Below are 17,784 nucleotides of genomic sequence, written 5' to 3' on the forward strand. Positions count from 1 at the left end.
ATGGAACTGGTTTCGCAGCATAATTTTTGGTGAATGGTGGAACAGGTTTATCATTGGAAGGAGTTGGAGTTAAAGGCTTACTAGACTCGATTTGCGAGGCAACAGCAGAGTAGGTATTAGTTTTGCCTATTCCTTGGGCTAGACATGGATTCCTTTCCCGGTATTTGCGTCGCGATTCGTCCATGCTACAGTAATTTCCTGTTTTAGTATTTCATGCATCTGTACAAAGCGTGGGCATTGCTTGTCTAACGCTGAGTGTTGATCATTGCAATTTATGCAGAAACTACGGGTATAGCTTTCAGCATATGGAGGAAGACCATAGTTAGCACAAGATGGAGCACTGGTGCACCTTTTTGCCGTATGACCCAGGCGTTGGCAGTTTTTGCATCTCATAGCATTTCGAATGTATAGTCCTACTTTACATTTATACCACGCCACATCAATTGTTCGCGGTAATCGATAGCGATCAAAATTTAAAATAATCCTTCCTGTAGGAGAGTAAGTTTTTCCGTCGTCATTCAGTTTGGTGAATTTATACACTTCAGTCACTCCTTGATTGCCCATTTCGCGAACAATTTCATCTTCCGGCATATGCTTTAAGCACGGGGCATAAATTACGCCTCTACATGAGTTAAGTTTTTTATGCAGTTTAGCGGAAATAGCACATAGATTAGCTAAAGATTTCGATTTTATGAGCTTTTCGGTTGCGCGCGGGTTCCCAGCGAGGACCAGTAAATTCCCATGGCGTAGAATCGAGATAGAGTCTATGTATGTTGTAATCTAGTCTAGGACTTTTTTATAACAAAAGGGCTAATTTGGGAAATTGTTACTCTAGCATCGGTCGAAGAAATAACAATACATTTTTTGACGATAGGATTGATGTCACTGATTGGCAACACCGGAAAGTGTGGATGTGTCAGCTAATAGATGAAATCTATTCGAGTTTTTATCTGGCGGCCCAGGGACCATTATGCCTTATGGTTGTCTATATTTAATTATTTGTAACATAACCACTCACTTGAAAAGGTTTGGGAAACTACTGAGGATAATGTTTTCAATTTCTTTTTTTTTTTTTGTATTTAAAGGAAACATGTACGGTATCCGCGATGATCAGTTTTAGCAATAAACACACAAAAAGTTCAATATATTTTAATAAATTTGAACACTTTTAAAAACGTATTAAGCAATAAAGAAATAAAAGAAGAAATTGCAAAAATTTTTTGCACACAGACACAAGTATGACCACAGCGCTTGCACAGAGTTGCCGTTCTGTCACTTTTCTGATAAAGCAAACTAGTTCCCCGAGATGACGTAAATTTTTTCCTGCAAAGAACTCGAGGAAGCCACCATATAACGTGAAGAAGCCAAAAGAACTCCTAATACCATCAAGTCTATGACATCTAAAAATTAGATGCTCAGGAGGCTCGCTAATATTACAAATGACATGATACCATATGATACTTTATCAGGGGATTTTTTTTTTTTTTTTTTTTTGTGAGGTGGAAAACCTTCAACAGGCGCCTGTTAGGGCACTGCAAGACTTTAACCCGCTAAAAACCACCCTTCTATCCCCTACCCTGTGGCACGACCGTTTAGGTATATCTTCACAGGGAGGATAGTCATTTAGGCACTACTTAAAAGCCTACGTTGACGCTCTTCTTGTCTTTGTTTTCGCATTTCCCACCGCCTTCCATATTTTCAGATCGTGCAACATATTTGTCACAAGATTGTCGGGGAGAGGTAACACTCCAATTTCCGTCTGTAGTCTCTGTCGTTCGTTATAGTATTTCGCACAGACAAAGAAAACGTGTTCAGCGTCTTCGATGCACTTACAAAAACTACAGAATGGGTCCTGTTCTATTCTAAACATATTCAAATATGACCTAAAGCAGCCATAGCCGCTAATTACCTGTGTCAAATAAAAATCAACCTGACCATGTTGCCTATTCACCCAGGGCCGTAAATCTGGTATGAGTCGATGCGTCCACGTACCCTTACCCGCTCTGCTCCAACGTTCCTGCCACTCTGCCACTAGTCGCTGTTTTGCACGCTGCCTAGCCGCATCAGCCGACAGTCTGCGAAATTCGGCTCTATACAGGCCTTCTTTAGAACGCAGGTCGATTGGCGTCATGCCAGCGATGACAAAGGCCGCTCCGACACCGTCCGATATGCGGCGCACACCCTTAGGACGCATAGCCTGTATGCTGCTTGTATGTCTCTCGTATATGCCGGGATAGCGAAAGCTTTTTTCCACACAGAAGAGCCGTACTTTATTGTCGCAGTTACCACCTCTGCGATCAGCTTTCTACGGTCTTGCCTAGGGCCACGCAAGTTTGGCATTAAGCGCGCCAACGACTTTGCTTTCTTCGCTGCCTTTTCGCTCGTGTATTTCAGATGCCGTTTAAACGATAGTCTGCAGTCTAACATCATTCCTAGATATTTTATGGCTTCTTGAGACTGTATCCTCGTATCTCCCACCTAGATAGTCACTTTCTCCATTTTCTTCTTAGAAGAAATTAATGCCGCTTCTGTTTTCTCATCCGCCAGCTCTAAATCCACTGACCGCAGCCACCTCTTGATCATGTTGGTGGTTTTATTCGCTGCAGTGGTAATACCCTCCAGAGTTTTCGCCACGATAGTTATCGCTATGTCGTCAGCAAAACCCACGATGGATGCTCCCTCTGGGAGAGGTAGTCTCAGGATATCATCGTACATTACGTTCAACAGTGTAGGGCCTAACACTGATCCCTCCGGTACCCCTCCGGTACCAGTAAAATAACTAGCCACTATATTTATCAGATACGGTGGGACTCTTCTTTCCTGGAGGGCAGCTATGACGCAATACCAGTTTGCTGGGTTGAATGCATTCTTAATGTCTAATGCTATTACTAAGCAATACTTTTTATTGCCTTCCATCCAACATGTACCTTTAATCGCTTCTGCTGCGGTATTTGTGACCATCTTTATTGCATCCATTGGGCTTTTCTTCTTCCTGAAGCCGAATTGGAAGTCCGACAGCCTTTTAGAATTCTCAGAGATGCTTCTAAACGATTTCGAATGATCTTTTCGTACACCTTGCCTATCGCACCCAATAGACAAATAGGGCCGTATGCATTTGCAACATGCAACGGCTTATTTGGCTTTGGCAGCAACACCAGCGTTTGTTTTTTCCACCTATCTGGGAAAATTTGTTCTTTCAAACAAGCATTGAATGTGCTCGCAAACATATCACGCCTTGCCAACAAAGCTTGCTTAATAGCGCAATTAGGGATACCATCAGGGCCCGGCGCTTTCTTGGCTTTTATTTCTTTTGCAATGGCAGCAATCTCCTCAGGCCCGGTGAGATTAATGTTGTCACTCTCCTCGCTCAGTGGCACATACACGAACGTGGCTTTCTGTGGGAACAGTGTGACAATTATTTCTTCCACAAATTCTGCACAGCTTGGTTGCTTTGCTTTAATTTCTTCATTACCAGCTTATACGCCATCCCCCATGGGTCCTCATTAATCTCATTAATCAGTTTGTGGAAACAGTTCTTCTTGCTGACAATTTTCGCTTTTGTTAAGAGACTTCCCCTGAGTTTGAACTCTTCTTGGTGGCTGAGATAAGCACTAGTCCCCCTCGATCTTTGGTGGACAACAGAGGGGTGACAGTCACAATGTGTGTCTGTGCGAGTCTATAAAGAATTTTGGTTTCCTAAGAATTAAAGGAACCCTCTGATAAGAGTTTAAACTAAAATGTGGGATATATTTTGTAGAAAAGTCGAATGAGTTTAACATGCGCAACCTCTTTAAATTCATTATTTATTTGTTTAAAGATGTGGTTACGTATTGCTTCATTGGCAGTAAATTTGATACAGGCTTTTTGCATGAAAATCGGCTTTTTCATTTTTTAAAAAATCGGCAGTGGATAGGTATCCAAACAATGGTCATTCTCTTGAGATTCATGTAACATCCTGTGTATATCAACCACATATTGATTGTCTGCAACCCTTTTATTTATTAGACTTGCTATCAGAAAAAACAACAAATTTTTTGATACCATCAATAATAACTGCCTTGATAGCATGCCTGATAGTAGCCAATTCAATAAAGTTGAGGAAGGTTCCTCCGCAACTTTGACTCTATGAATAATTTATACAGCTGCTTTACTACCGAGAAGCTAGATACATTATGTCCAACGGAACAATCAATAGCATATATATCACAGCCATTGTTATAACAAAGAAGAAGTTTAACATAAAACCCTTATACAAGAGAGATTTACATTTTGCTCTGAGGTAGATATCGATTCAAAAATGTTCACGAAGACTCTACATTTATTGGTAACAAAATTCCAGAGAGGGATTGAATTTATCTTGCCAAAAATATGATTGAGCTTTTGGTAACAAAATGTGTAGCTGTACAGATAATATCAGTGAGAGATAAGTTTCTGAAATAAGTAAAGATTCATTATCTTGACCTTAATTAACTCCTTAGCAGTGCAAAAAAGAACTCTTCTGGAAACGGGCCATTCGCCAGAAGTGACGTTGAGAATATATTGAGGAGCTGAGGAGGTCAGTCCAGTGCATAGTTTTAGCATTCTATTTTCAAATCTTTGTATACGTTCTTTAATATATGTTGGGAAAGTACAAGACATAGAATATGCAAATTCAATCTTGGACCTGACTAAAACTTTGTACACAGTCCAAGCATGAGTTTGACGACATTGCATCCAGATTAATATTCTTTGAACGCTTTCACTTACCGCCCTCGAAGAGTTAGGATGTCATTTAAAATTTTACCAAGAAATTGAATAGATTCCACCTGATTAACTGTAGTTCCTTTAATAAAAAGTCTAATTTCGCGTTTAGAACCTTTAGCAATATAAAGAGTATTTGTTTTGCTGGGGTTAAAATATAATTAAGATCGGCGCATGCATCGAAAAAAATTAGCTTTCATCGAGGGATTATTCACAACCAATTGAAAAGATGAATCCGCACATACAATTAGGAAATCATTTGCATATTGAAAAGTATGAGTTTTGTCATCTTGAAGTTCATGCAAAGTAGCAGTACATAAATTGAAGAGTAAGGGGATCAAGCAACTGCCTTGTGGAATATACTTCAACTTCGTCTATACTCGTTACCAACATACACTTGGATAAAAAATTTAATATCCACAGACGTATTTGAAGAGGAACTGAAAAGTTTAAAAGAATTCTAAAGCTAGATCAAGTTGACACAATCACAGGTTTTGCTGATGTCCAAGGAAAGCATTACAACCGTCTCACCAGCTTTTGTTAAACTAGCTATAAGAAGAGATAATTCATTAACGTACATATTTGTGGGTTTGCGTTTTTAATACGCATAAGAACGAGCTGGAATAATATTCCGTGTTTTTAACAAATGCATTGGACTCTCCTTGACTATGAGGTTGATAGTCTTTATGAATACAGATATTAGCGAAATAGGTCTGAAGTTGCTTAAATCATTTAAGTTTTTACCTGCCTTAAAAATGGGAACTACTTTGATATATCGCAAATCTAAGGGTATAAAATTAATAGACTAGCAGTTATTGACTGCATGCTAGAGGATAGTTAAGTTTCCCCCAGACTGTGCTCTGACAATATCGTATTTAACTCATTCACAACCTGCAGCGGTAGCCCTGAATGAAAAGAGAATATTGTTGACACTACTAAAATAAGTTGAAGGTATTGCAATATGATTTATACTTGGAATATAGCTCTTGAGCATATCTAAGTATCTTTTATTATCATGGTCATTCCACACACCACAACCGTTCAATTTTCGAGTGAAATGTCTATAACGATTAATGTAATTCCAGAAAAAATGCGAGTTGTCATTCCTACCCAACCCTTTAATCGTGATACCTCTATGTGTCCATTTCCCATTTCTAATTGCAGACCTCCATTCCTTCAGCTTTCATATATTCAATGAAGTTGACTGGATTGGCATATTTATTCATTTTTTTTCTTGCAGCTTGGTATTTGCGAAACACTGTGGATGGGGAAGACTTCCATCAAGGTTTAGGTGAGAAGGACTCAATATCAGAAAAGCTGATTCTAGCAGACTTGATCTCACACTGCGAAGCACTTTGTATAGATGATAAAACGGAGGGAAGATCAACTTTAGACAGATTGTCCATAAGGAAGTTATGTGAAATGAAATATTCTATTCTTTTAACGGGATTGCTGCAACTGTCAAATAAAATGGGAGAGTGTTGACCATTGCCGATAGACACATTAGTCGTATTCTACTTTAATGATAAAATAGTTGAATTGGAAAAAGTTAGATCCAAAACACTGCTCGCCATGCGACCACGCCGATTGCAGTAAAATGTAGTACTACCGTTATTTAAAACATTAAAACTTCTGGCATTGATGATATGTACAAGGATCTTGCATTTGTTGGTCGAGAGCTGATCGCCATACAAGCAATGTCTAGCATTGAAATCTCCAGCTCGGATCACATTTTGTTCACCCTCAAGAACGTCCCATAATGTCTGAATCTTATCAGGAAAAGTTTGTACATCAACACTGGGTGGAAAGTAGCACGATGCTATGAAAAGATTCGGTTTAAGATGCATGGTTTTGATAATGATAATGTGAACAGCAGAATTATACGGAATACGTCTGAAATTGACACCTTCCCCAACTAGTATACTAGCGTCACCATAGCCGTCATCTCGAGATTTAGTGGCTGAAGTATAATTGAAAACTTTAACTGAAAAAAATTGTCATCTTTCTGAAAAACTTCGCTTAAGACTCAAACATCAATATTATTCGAGTTCGAATAAAATTCCAAAAATGATAAGTTACGACGAACAGTTTGATTATTATATTGTAAAAGCGAGATCATTTTTAAACAAAAATGGGATCTCAGCGGATTTACTCGTAGTAATAGACACTTGAACATAGTGAGAATCTTCTTTTCTTCAATCGTTGGACGGATACATTCTTTAATCGCAGAGATTAATGTATCAAGTTCCACGGATCCAATTTACCACGATTCAAACACCTGCTCTCCTTGCCTTTACACTTACGTCAACACATGCCAATATCTGCCACACTTAAAGCATTGCATTAAGGTAGGAAGATGAGTAAGTAAACCAATTTCAATACTTATTATGGGAATAAAATCGTCCTTAGGATTTCTCCTGTCAAGCCTAACAGCAAACTTAATGGGAATATCGGACGTCGTTTTGCCAATGTTTACATCATACTCAATGAGGACATTGCGAAAAACTCCGAATTTTTCCCTGAAAGATCTCGGAATATCCACTTTTACTTTTTTTTTATATTATTATTGTTAACGAAGTCGTTAGCATTAAGAGCAGTGTTGATCAACAATTTGCCTCTACCCTTTGTAACCACCTTTAGTTTTTAAACCGCTAACGTTGAAACATTTAAGAAAATCACAAAAGAAAAGATCCATATTGATGTTCACAAGTTTCAATTAAAACGAAGAAATTGCATTTCGAAATAGAGTCACACAAATTAACTTCATGATTCGGAATGACTTTGACACCCAACTCAAAAGACTTATTAACTACCTAGTTATTGAGAACTATTGAAGCCTTAGCTCCAGTTCCTCCTTTGGGAGATAAATCAACTTCATCCACAATCATCCTAAACCTCCTATTAGTCTCAGTGGCATACATATAAAAATCTTCAAAATCATCTCTGTCTATCTAGCAATTAGATAAGACACTGTCTCCGTAGGGAAAACATCAAAAATCCGGTGGAAATAAGAAAAATTTAATATACACATTTATAAAAAAGAAGTATACAAAATTGCAAACAAAAGAAATTCGAAAACGAATTCACTAAGGATTTATATTAATTAATGTTTTTTATTTTTGTTCATTTTGAAAAATTACCTTTTTTCCATTAGCACAGAAAAGCCACGTCAGAAAAAACTTCTCATCTGCCACTTGCTAAATGTCGTGTTTTCTCAAGTGTTGATTGTGTTTCAGTAAAACAAAATATTTAGAAAATTTTCTTGTTCTTCTTCCTCGAAGCTATTCATCGAGTATACACAAGGTGATTCGCCGCATGATAATAACAGGTGATTCGTCGTATCATAATAAAAACGCCAAAAATTCGAAACTCGGAAATGAAACTTAGCTAAAGCTGTGCATAATCAATGTCCATAGTATCTTTCAGCATAACTAACTAGCAAAAGTGTAAATAAGGATAATAGACGTTTGTTCTACTTAGTCGTATTCAAAATTATGATTTGTTGTTTTTCTTTTTTATACCCTGTATTGCTTAACGTATAAGGATGTGTTAAGTTTGTGCACGTGTAGGCAACACCAAGAAGTGCTCGAGATTGATCCGATTTCTATTATGCTGATCAGTTCGGAATCGCTCTCTGAATCGATTTAATCCTTTTTGTCCGTCCGTCTTGCTTTCTTGTGTTCTGCCTGTAGACAGCAATTTTTAAGGTATTTTGAGGAAATTTGGTACATTGAAGAGTTTTAGCTTCAACAACCAGGAATAAAATGTTATACAGTTAATTTTAAAATGCTAACAATAAATCGAGGAAATATTTCGAAATTAATCTAAATTATACCCTTAACGTTTATTTATCAGACAATGTTACACATAAATATATATTTAATTAAATTATCTACTTTCGCTCAAGATTTCGTTCCGGTGTCTAAATGTCTTCCTACCCATATACCGCTATGTTAGCTATATAAATAAATTCCCTGTGTTGGGATTAGCTGCGTTAGAAAACATTTCTGAAACGTTTCCATCGAAATTTTGGGTATACATAGCTAAGTCATTGGCATTTGTACGATATAAATTTTAAGTTGGTTTTGAGTGAAACAGTCTTTCAGTGTGTAAGATGTGGTTTAATAATGTAAGAGTTGTTGCAGATGCAACCCTGTAATACGTGATTTTGCTAATTTTACTTGTGGAGAGAAATTTGATGTTTAGAAATTGAAGTTGCACCCAACTTCGGGTTCTCCCGTAGACATCTTGAGCCGAAAGAGACCATAGATTGGACAGAGTGAGGAATAGATCAGGGTTTATGATATGCCCACTCGGTAGTGGACCTCGGATTCGTATAAGGTTAAACTAGGTGAATTTCTATAAGAGTGGTCCAAAAAATAATAAAGTCGGTAGACTATAATTGGACAGACATCAGCTGTATTACATAAAATTTAGACATAGGTTCTTACATTGCCAAATGCGGATTAGTACACATAATGACGCTACAAATGGTTTGCGAGTTTTCATGCAAAAAAAATTGCAGTCTTGAAAACGATGACAATCCGCTTACGTCTGTCTATCTAAGAGATTCTCCTGATTACGGCGTATTATCCGAAACTGTCTGCTTCTGACTACCAATGCTTCATATTTGATTCCTCAAAGTTGAACATGTTTGTACGTTAGTTGAAGATTATTTCGCATCAAAAACACGAAGTTTCTACCGCGAGCTACTCGATAAGATGCAAAGAGTCACAAATACTGATTGTGAATATTTCGATTACTAAGTTTCGTAGCAAGTTTATTTTAAATAAAGTGGTATTTTATCAAAACACATTAATACACCTAATATTTTTATATGAAATCATATGTCGAAATCAAATGAAGAGCAGTTTCCACAAAATGTAACAGATATTCCCTGTCGGAAATTTTTCTAATGAAGAAAAAAGTAGTTCGTTATTTTGATATGTTATAAGCAATATTAAAAATATGCGGATATTCACGATTCTTAGGCGATTTTAGTTCTTCTATGTATGAGTTCGATGAGTTTTTACTAAAATTCAACGCTTAACGATATTAGCTCTTTTCCTTTATTTGTCGCTACCTTCACGAGGGTAAGTGAGCATATTTTCCATTGAATAAAATTGTTTTCTATCTAGCTCAAGTAGCATTTAATTTCATGTAAATATGTAAACTTGATTTTAGAGATGTATATAAGTGCTAAGAATGTTATTACACTGTTACTAACCATCAATGTTTGGAAAGTTCACCTTGTCGTCACTAACATTATTTATTTATTTATTTATTTGAAATATTCAATATGCAAGCCCCTCAAGAATAATTGAAGTGTATTGAAGTAAATGATAAAGTACACAATAGGAAAGTAGAAGTATCAGGTGAATTCCAAAATTATCATTAAAGAATAGATTATTACTGTAAATTCATAAACAATAAAATATAGCAGATACAGGACGCCTCCTTACAACCTTAATTTAATTATAGATCATAAATTACAATAATTAAAGTTACAAATTTACATATTGCCTGCCCAACCATAAATTAAGAAATTCAATACCTTCGAGGCAGTAAATACTTTAGAACGTGTCCCAAAGTAGTAACAACTAAAGTTAAATGAACGTGAACGTGTAGCCACGCCAAATGTTGAAATACAGATTGACATGAATGAGTACATTGGGATGTTAGCTCCAACGCGCAGCTAATCTAAGATCACTCAGACAAGTGCTGATAGACATTAAGGGAATACGTTACCCCAGAGTCAAATTATACAGAAATAGATTCACCCGAAAAGCATTTTTAGATTGAGAGATTATAAGTAAATCAGTAGTAGTAGTAGTGCCGGTAATTGCAGCAAGGCACAACTCGAATAAGAAAAGAGTTATATCTAATTAAACGGATGATAATCTGCGGGTTCCTGGTAGAATTCGTAAACGATAAGATAGAATATAGATGAAGAGACGCGATACGCTCCGACTTACTGTAAATTACCCAAATGTACGTCCCAAGAAACGCTTAACATGTCCTGAGATGTGAACTCTTGTGCGAACCCTACGGACATAGCGTACAATATAATTAAGAATACGATTAAGCCAAGAGAATACATAGGCTGTGATACAAGGTATCACTTCCAGGTAAATAAGCATAATCGGAATAAATTGTTAGGGATGAAATTGACGTTTTTCAAAGGTGATGTGATTATCAGTATATGTGGCCAGGTTCTTATGTAAATCAACAATCTCTATACTTGAATACCCAATAGGAATATTAATTTGGGACGGATTTTGATTCATATTAAAAAAAGCATAGCCTTGGATTTAGACACAATTGTAGGTAGAGAACATACCTATGACCATTCAAGAAGTTGCCTAAGATTATAATAAATATTCGATTCAAGGACATCAGGTTTATAACAATCAGTACAGGCAATGAATATCGCCTGCACGCACTGGGTCCTATAGGTTCAGGAAGATCATTAATATACATCGAAAAGAGTAGAGGGCTTAACATAGAACCTTGAGACACGCTAGAGTATAAGGGACAAATTCTCGAAAAAAAACCATTAACATCCACAAACTAAGACCTACTAGTTAAGTAAGAATAAGTAAGCTGACAAGCGCATCTCGGAAATGCAAATAGTCTGGCCAATTTTTTCATAAGTACCAAAACGTTAATAGAATTGACAACTTTCGATAAGTTCAGAGCTACTAGGGACGTCAAGAAGCCCCTATTGATATCGCATCTAATGTCATTAGTTAAGTTCAGTAGTAAGCTGGTGGTACTGCGTCCATGACGAAAAGCTTATTGAGAAGGTGAAATGGGACTCTGAATAGAAGAGAGAATCTGGTTCTTAAGAAAATGTTAAACCACTTTAGACAGTACCGGGGGAATAGAAATTGGTCACGAATCATCCAAAGCATTCATTATTTTCACTTTTGGAATGGGAAGAACACGCGCAGTCTTCGAAGATGTAAGAAATGCTGCTTGGGTCAAATTAGCGTTAATATAAACAATTAGTAATCGCAAAATGTGCGGGAAGGTAAGATTAATAAAGAAAATGGGATTGCATCGTTCTCAATGGACTTCAACTTAATTTTATACAAGGCTGCAAGTGGTTGAACATCAGATACGCATGTGAATGGAACAGACCCATAAGTTGTCCCAGATGTAGTAGGGCCAGGCATTTCAAGGTGTACAGCATCGACAAAATGACCGTTCACCTCGTCATTCACATTACAGTGACCATAACTCTTCAAAACTCTCCACATAGCCCTCGATTCCAGAAAATAATTTATCACTTTCTTTCATTCCAAATGGTCTGCTTAGCCTTATTCACATAACAACAATAGACTTTTCAATTTCCCTCAGACCAAGAGAATCGAAAAATCGAATAGGCCAAATCTCTCAACGAGGTTGCAAATTTGATACGCCGTGGTATCATCCAATCATCAATACCATTTGGAATTTCCTTCCTATCAAGCGGGACAAAGATGAATAGCGATTCAATCAAAGAACTTAACAATACCGATTATAACTCAGTATTCCAGTTTTAAAAAAGGGAGGCGAGTCAAAATCAGTTGCATAGAAAGAGAGTCCAACCCAACCAATTTCTTTGAAGTCCCTATACTCTAAATACGGAGTGACATTTTTGCATTTAATGCGAAAGCCAGCAAAGGTTAAGGCATAATACGACATAAAAGAGCATTGAATCTAGTCACAATGGTGAAACAAACTACAATCACTCGCCAAATAGAAATGCAGCAACGAAGTAGTTCGACCTCCTAAGATCGGCCTTAGCTACTTTAAAAAGGTCACAGTTAAAGTCATCACCGATAATAATTTTAGACTTCTTCAACAGTATTTCAAAAGGGCTGGCTTCAAACGCGTTCAGATTCCTATTTGGCAAACTCAATAAATAGAGACTTACAAGCCCCAGGTTTCCAACATTTGAAAATTAGCTTAAACTTAATTACACTACATATATAGATACACACACCGCCACCTTGACTATGAAGACTTTCATTCGTAATAAGGATATAGACTGGATTATAAATTAAGAGGCTAGAAAAATGCACTTTCAACCATGTTTCACAGATAGTAATCAATTCAAATTTATTCTCCATAACAGTTTTGAATTCATCAAACATAATAGAACGCACGCCCTATACGTTGGCAATTTATATGTGCAATCGTCAACAACTCAGAGTGATTACGGGCGTGGCAGTTGGTTGAAAAGCTATTACTCACAACGGGGTCTAAATTAATATAACTCATAAGAGCAGTAAACGAGCTTAAGATAATCGGCCGGTAACCAAATGTTATATTCCAAGTAGTTCTTAGCAATCATTTGCCTGAAATGCATAATTAATATAATATGCATAAATCAATATAATTTGTTTATTTTAATTTACCAGCCGAAAGAATCGAAAATCACAAACTCATCAACCAAAGTTACGCTTAAGCCATAACTATCCACTCCTCAAGCATTGGAGTCAGCATTCGTGCCCTTATTGAGAAATTGAACGCAGCCCTGGAGGTCACACTTGAGAGTCAACATAACAAACGGTTTCTTTACATTGATCACCTTGTATTTCATTGTCTTCCTATCCTGCCGAAGCTTGGAACACAGAGCACTGAGTTCTGCAGCAGCCGGAGAAAGATGATTGTTAAGATATATGCGACCATTCAATATTGCGCTCGGCACATTTGAATCATCAATACAATCAGAAGCCCTGAGAGGACGGATATTTTAGGTTCTTAAAGTACCTACTCAAAATTTTTTCTCGAAGTCCAATTGAGCTAACCTTCACCAGAATAGACTTATTGCTATTGGTATAGGAAGTAAAGTTTACATCAAGGACGGACATAAGGATCGCATAAAAGGAAGCTAAATTAATCAATATCCCTGGAACGTCCTTAAGGCCCTCAGGCAAACCCTGGATGATAAATCCTGGCGTATTTATTACTCTGTGCGTCGTATTGATCTCCAAGATGCAGGCTAACAATTTGGAGTCAGTGTTCTTTTGAATCTGTTGTATTTATTTGCTGCACTTCTCAACATCAACTCCAAGTCCATCACTTTGTAGCTGTAGCTCAGCTCTGAGAACAGCGAAACCATTATCCACAGAACCCTCATAAATTGCCCCAGTCTCCCAGCCGGGTCATTGAACATCAAATTACAATAAGTCGTATCCAAACTAGGCGAGTGATTATAGTCCTTAGAGCGGTACCTACACTTATTATTAGCAGCCATTTTTTCTTTGCAAGTTATAGAGAACGCAGATAATGGCCCCTAATCACTAACTCTGTGCACATCCTCATTCGAGCACCCAATGCGTGAAGCATGCATACACGCCGAACAGCTACCACGTCCAATGAGCGGCTAGTTGCCAGTAGGGTTATTGCAGGCGACACATTTACAGCGTTGCTTTCAAAGAGTCAAATTCATGAACCCACGCAACCATTAGGCAAGTATAACACAGTGTTTAAGTAAGGCCAGAATACACCTAGACAACGTAATTTCAAAAAAGAGACGCACCGCCATAAAACAGCACTAAAAAACACCATCAAGCCGGCAGGAGCGAATGCTGGAAGTTGCCCGTAACTTTCACTATAACAATTTTTCGATCCAACAAGTAACTTGTAATCAATCAAAATTTAGAGTCGTTCAATAAATACGATATATTCAAAAGTTGTTAACGTTTTGCACTTATTGCAGTGAGACTCAAATTAAAAGAAGACCACAATTTAATTCTGCTAACTATGCGATAATAATAGCAAGTGCACTCACGGAAGCACAGAGGGACACAATTATTAACTTCTTCATCCCCTAAATGTAAGCCCCTTCATTAAACCACGTTACGTTGAAAATGTTCTTATCCAGATACTGTGCAACTATAGCACCCGTCGTCAGAAGAGTATTCAGCTCTTACCCATTACGCGCTTTACCTCCCGTTATAATATGATAGATCTCTCAACTAATGCGTTTCCACAGCATACAAAACAAACAAAACACTATTTCGGCTTAATTGCACAAACGGGTCAAGTGACCATAACCAATTAACGTTTTACTGAAATTTATAACCACCTGTATCCAGGGCCAAGTATTTGAAAGTCTAATAATTCAAAGTGCTTATACACTTTATGCACACAAATCAAACAAGCGCTCACGTCAACGTACCGAGAGAGAATAACATTAAAAGCATTAGAAATCTATAAAAACGTTGATTTGTTCACCTGCGTTTAATTGAATTGCGTAGACGTGCAATTTTGTTTAATAGATGTTCTAGTCATCTTTATAATCGGTTGCATAAAATGGAATAAATATAAATATTGAACTTTTAAGTAGCATTTTCAAGCGTGCAAATAATCCATCAGGAATGGTGTATCATCAGGACCGTAAGGTGTTAAAGGTACATCATAAGGCAGAGGGAATGGTGGAACACCATCTCTTACGACACCTAAAGGAAATGTATCTTCGCCAGTCTGAAAAGGGAAACAAATTCATAATTCATTTTCAGTTATATATTAAAACCGATGAACGTACAACGAAACGAGGCAAAAATAAAACACCGGCTTCATAATTACATATACGCAAAGAGGGTTGTATGTTAACATTCTTATTGAATGCCCCCCAAGCAGCTTTGGAGAGATTAGCCGAGCTAAGTAAAAACCAATAGACGCATTGAGCCTCTAAATCATAACGTGCATAACTTTTTATATGGGGCATTGCTTGTGAACGATGTCGCATTTTAGAACTCCACTGGTGTAAATGAAGTTTTAACCAAGGTTGCTTGTCGTTGGTACTTTTGCTGTAGGGTAAACACCCGCCACCCAACATGCCATCGTGGCTACGACTAACATTTCCAAAACTGGGATAGATCATTTTGAAAAGAGGAAACTGACGCACTCGCAAAGGCATACTATCTTGCCGTAAGCTATTAAGAAAATCATGTTGTACCCAAGTTTGTATATTAGCACCCAAACTACCAATGCTGGAACTTTGACATACAATGGGAATCTTCTCATCAACAGGTGCGCAATGTTTTTGCAAGAGAGAGCTGACGCGGGCATGACCCCACGGATGTCCTCTTGGCCCCTCACGATGACCACCCGGTACTGAGCCAATAAAAAAGACGCTGAAAGATAATTTTAATAGTTTTACAAATGCTTTATATCGAAACATCGCTCTCACTTAATGCTGCTGAAATCGGCTTTACGAATACGCGCTATCCATGGCTGCAGTTTGGAAATTTTATACTCAACCAAATAGAGCATTAGATCCTGCCGAAAATTAGTAATACTATCACCGGCCTTAGTATCAACTCCTTCAGTTAAGGGTGCTAAGCGAGGACTTATCCACATACCCTGAGTACGATTATGCCAATCGTCTTCATATAAATTAGCTGTAGACACAATTACACGCATGGAACCGTCTTTATAAGCGAATAACATCATTTTCGTATGCGAGGTAGAAAATGGGGTAGGCATAGTGACTTTAATTGCCGTTACATTCGGTTTATGTTGAGAAATGCTTTTCAATTCGGGACTTTCATCACCATACAACACCAGCAAAGGAGTATGTCTGCAAGATTTAAATGCAATTAGTTTTCGGACATTTACAAGCTGTATACGATATACTAACAGTATTCCAGCAAAATAATAGTGGCCAAGTAACCAGCCAATATCTACCATAAAATTTATTTGTACTGAGCTTTCTATTTCACCCAGACTGTCATCTAAAATCTCTTGTTATGAAACATAGAATTAATACCCAATTATTAAGATATATCCACGCAATAGCAAACCTTGGAAAGTAACGCTTAGTGGTTCATGATGTGTCGACTTAGAATCTGTAATTGCAGTTAGGAAAAGATTGTAAGGAGCCGCAGCTTCTAGTTTTTTGGCCATTTGGCCTTTTTCAACTATGACTGGTATATAATCTTTCATATTATGCATCATTTTTTGCTTTTTTCTAATATTGGACTCATTGCTGGCTTTGTTGCATGCAGCTGTTGCCGACGTTGACGCGCCAGACAAAAGAATTTTGCTGCATTTCTCTGGCAAGAAAGTTGAGTTATTATCACTTATTAACTTCTGATTCTCTTCTTTCTTTTTATTTATTTTCGTTTTAGGGAAAAGCTTCTCTAGTAACTTCAGCTGTTGCAAAATTAATTCAGAATTCTCCAGCAGTTCAGGCGGTATAGAATATGAGTTGGTTTGCTTGTCTAGTCCGTTTTCATATATACGATCCACTAAAATAAAAATTATACAGAAATAAAATGCAAACATATGCTAAGTGTTTTACAATGTGGATGAGAAAATTCTCCAAAATGTATAGGATTACGGCGATAGCACTTTTCGGCATATGGACAAGATTTAAGATTTTGCATAGCTTCTTGCCTTTCTTTTAAAACTTTACACGCAAGATATCAATTCCTTTGTGACTGCAGGTCGATAACGCTACATTTTAAGAGAGTTGCCGATTTTTCTGACTGTATGCATTTTTGTTAATGGTTTCGTATTGTTTTATATTGTTTTATAGTTCATTTTTTACTGTACATAATACGAAGGGCTCTTATGATCAACGAAAGTAGCTTGTGATTTCACCAGCTTTACCTTTTGAACCATTTCAGATAAAATCAATTTTTAGTTGAGTGAGCATATATTTAAACATTTTTAGAGATTAAACATTGACAGTGGAATATTAAGTTACCTTAACTATGTTTTTCTTATTAGAAAAACGACTTCTCGTTTATTATATTTCTATCACTGAAAAGAAATTAGAAAATTTTTTTATATTTAAATGCACAAAGTGTTAACCGTAAGTCATTGATTGATTGCCGCTTACAATTTAATTGAAAACTTAACCCATGTGAAATTCCAGTAGAGAAGCGTGTCCCACCTTGAACATTTAATATATTTTTTTAACTTATACAAAATAAATCCCAGCATAACATTTTCGTTTACGAAAATTAAATCTACGTAGAGCAAGAATTTACGAGTCTTGGCAACAATGTCAGTAATAAATTTCTCGTTCCTCTCATTGTG

General features: G+C 37.1%; 1 protein-coding gene across 1 annotated transcript; it reads right to left on the bottom strand.

Annotated features, from left to right (window-relative positions):
* Positions 1 to 14,975: 14,975 nt before the first annotated feature.
* LOC119637581 (probable tyrosyl-DNA phosphodiesterase) lies at positions 14,976 to 17,179 on the bottom strand. Its single transcript, XM_038033703.1, has 6 exons — positions 17,042 to 17,179; positions 16,542 to 16,988; positions 16,379 to 16,481; positions 15,929 to 16,318; positions 15,281 to 15,872; positions 14,976 to 15,219 (listed from the first exon to the last, which is right to left on the bottom strand). Exons 1-6 carry the CDS (start codon positions 17,124 to 17,126, stop codon positions 15,088 to 15,090), a joined length of 1,749 nt encoding a protein of 582 aa, XP_037889631.1. The 5' UTR covers positions 17,127 to 17,179; the 3' UTR covers positions 14,976 to 15,087.
* Positions 17,180 to 17,784: the final 605 nt, after the last annotated feature.

The sequence above is a fragment of the Glossina fuscipes genome, unplaced genomic scaffold (genome assembly GCF_014805625.2).
Source record: "Glossina fuscipes isolate IAEA_lab_2018 unplaced genomic scaffold, Yale_Gfus_2 60, whole genome shotgun sequence".
Lineage (NCBI taxonomy): Eukaryota > Metazoa > Arthropoda > Insecta > Diptera > Glossinidae > Glossina > Glossina fuscipes.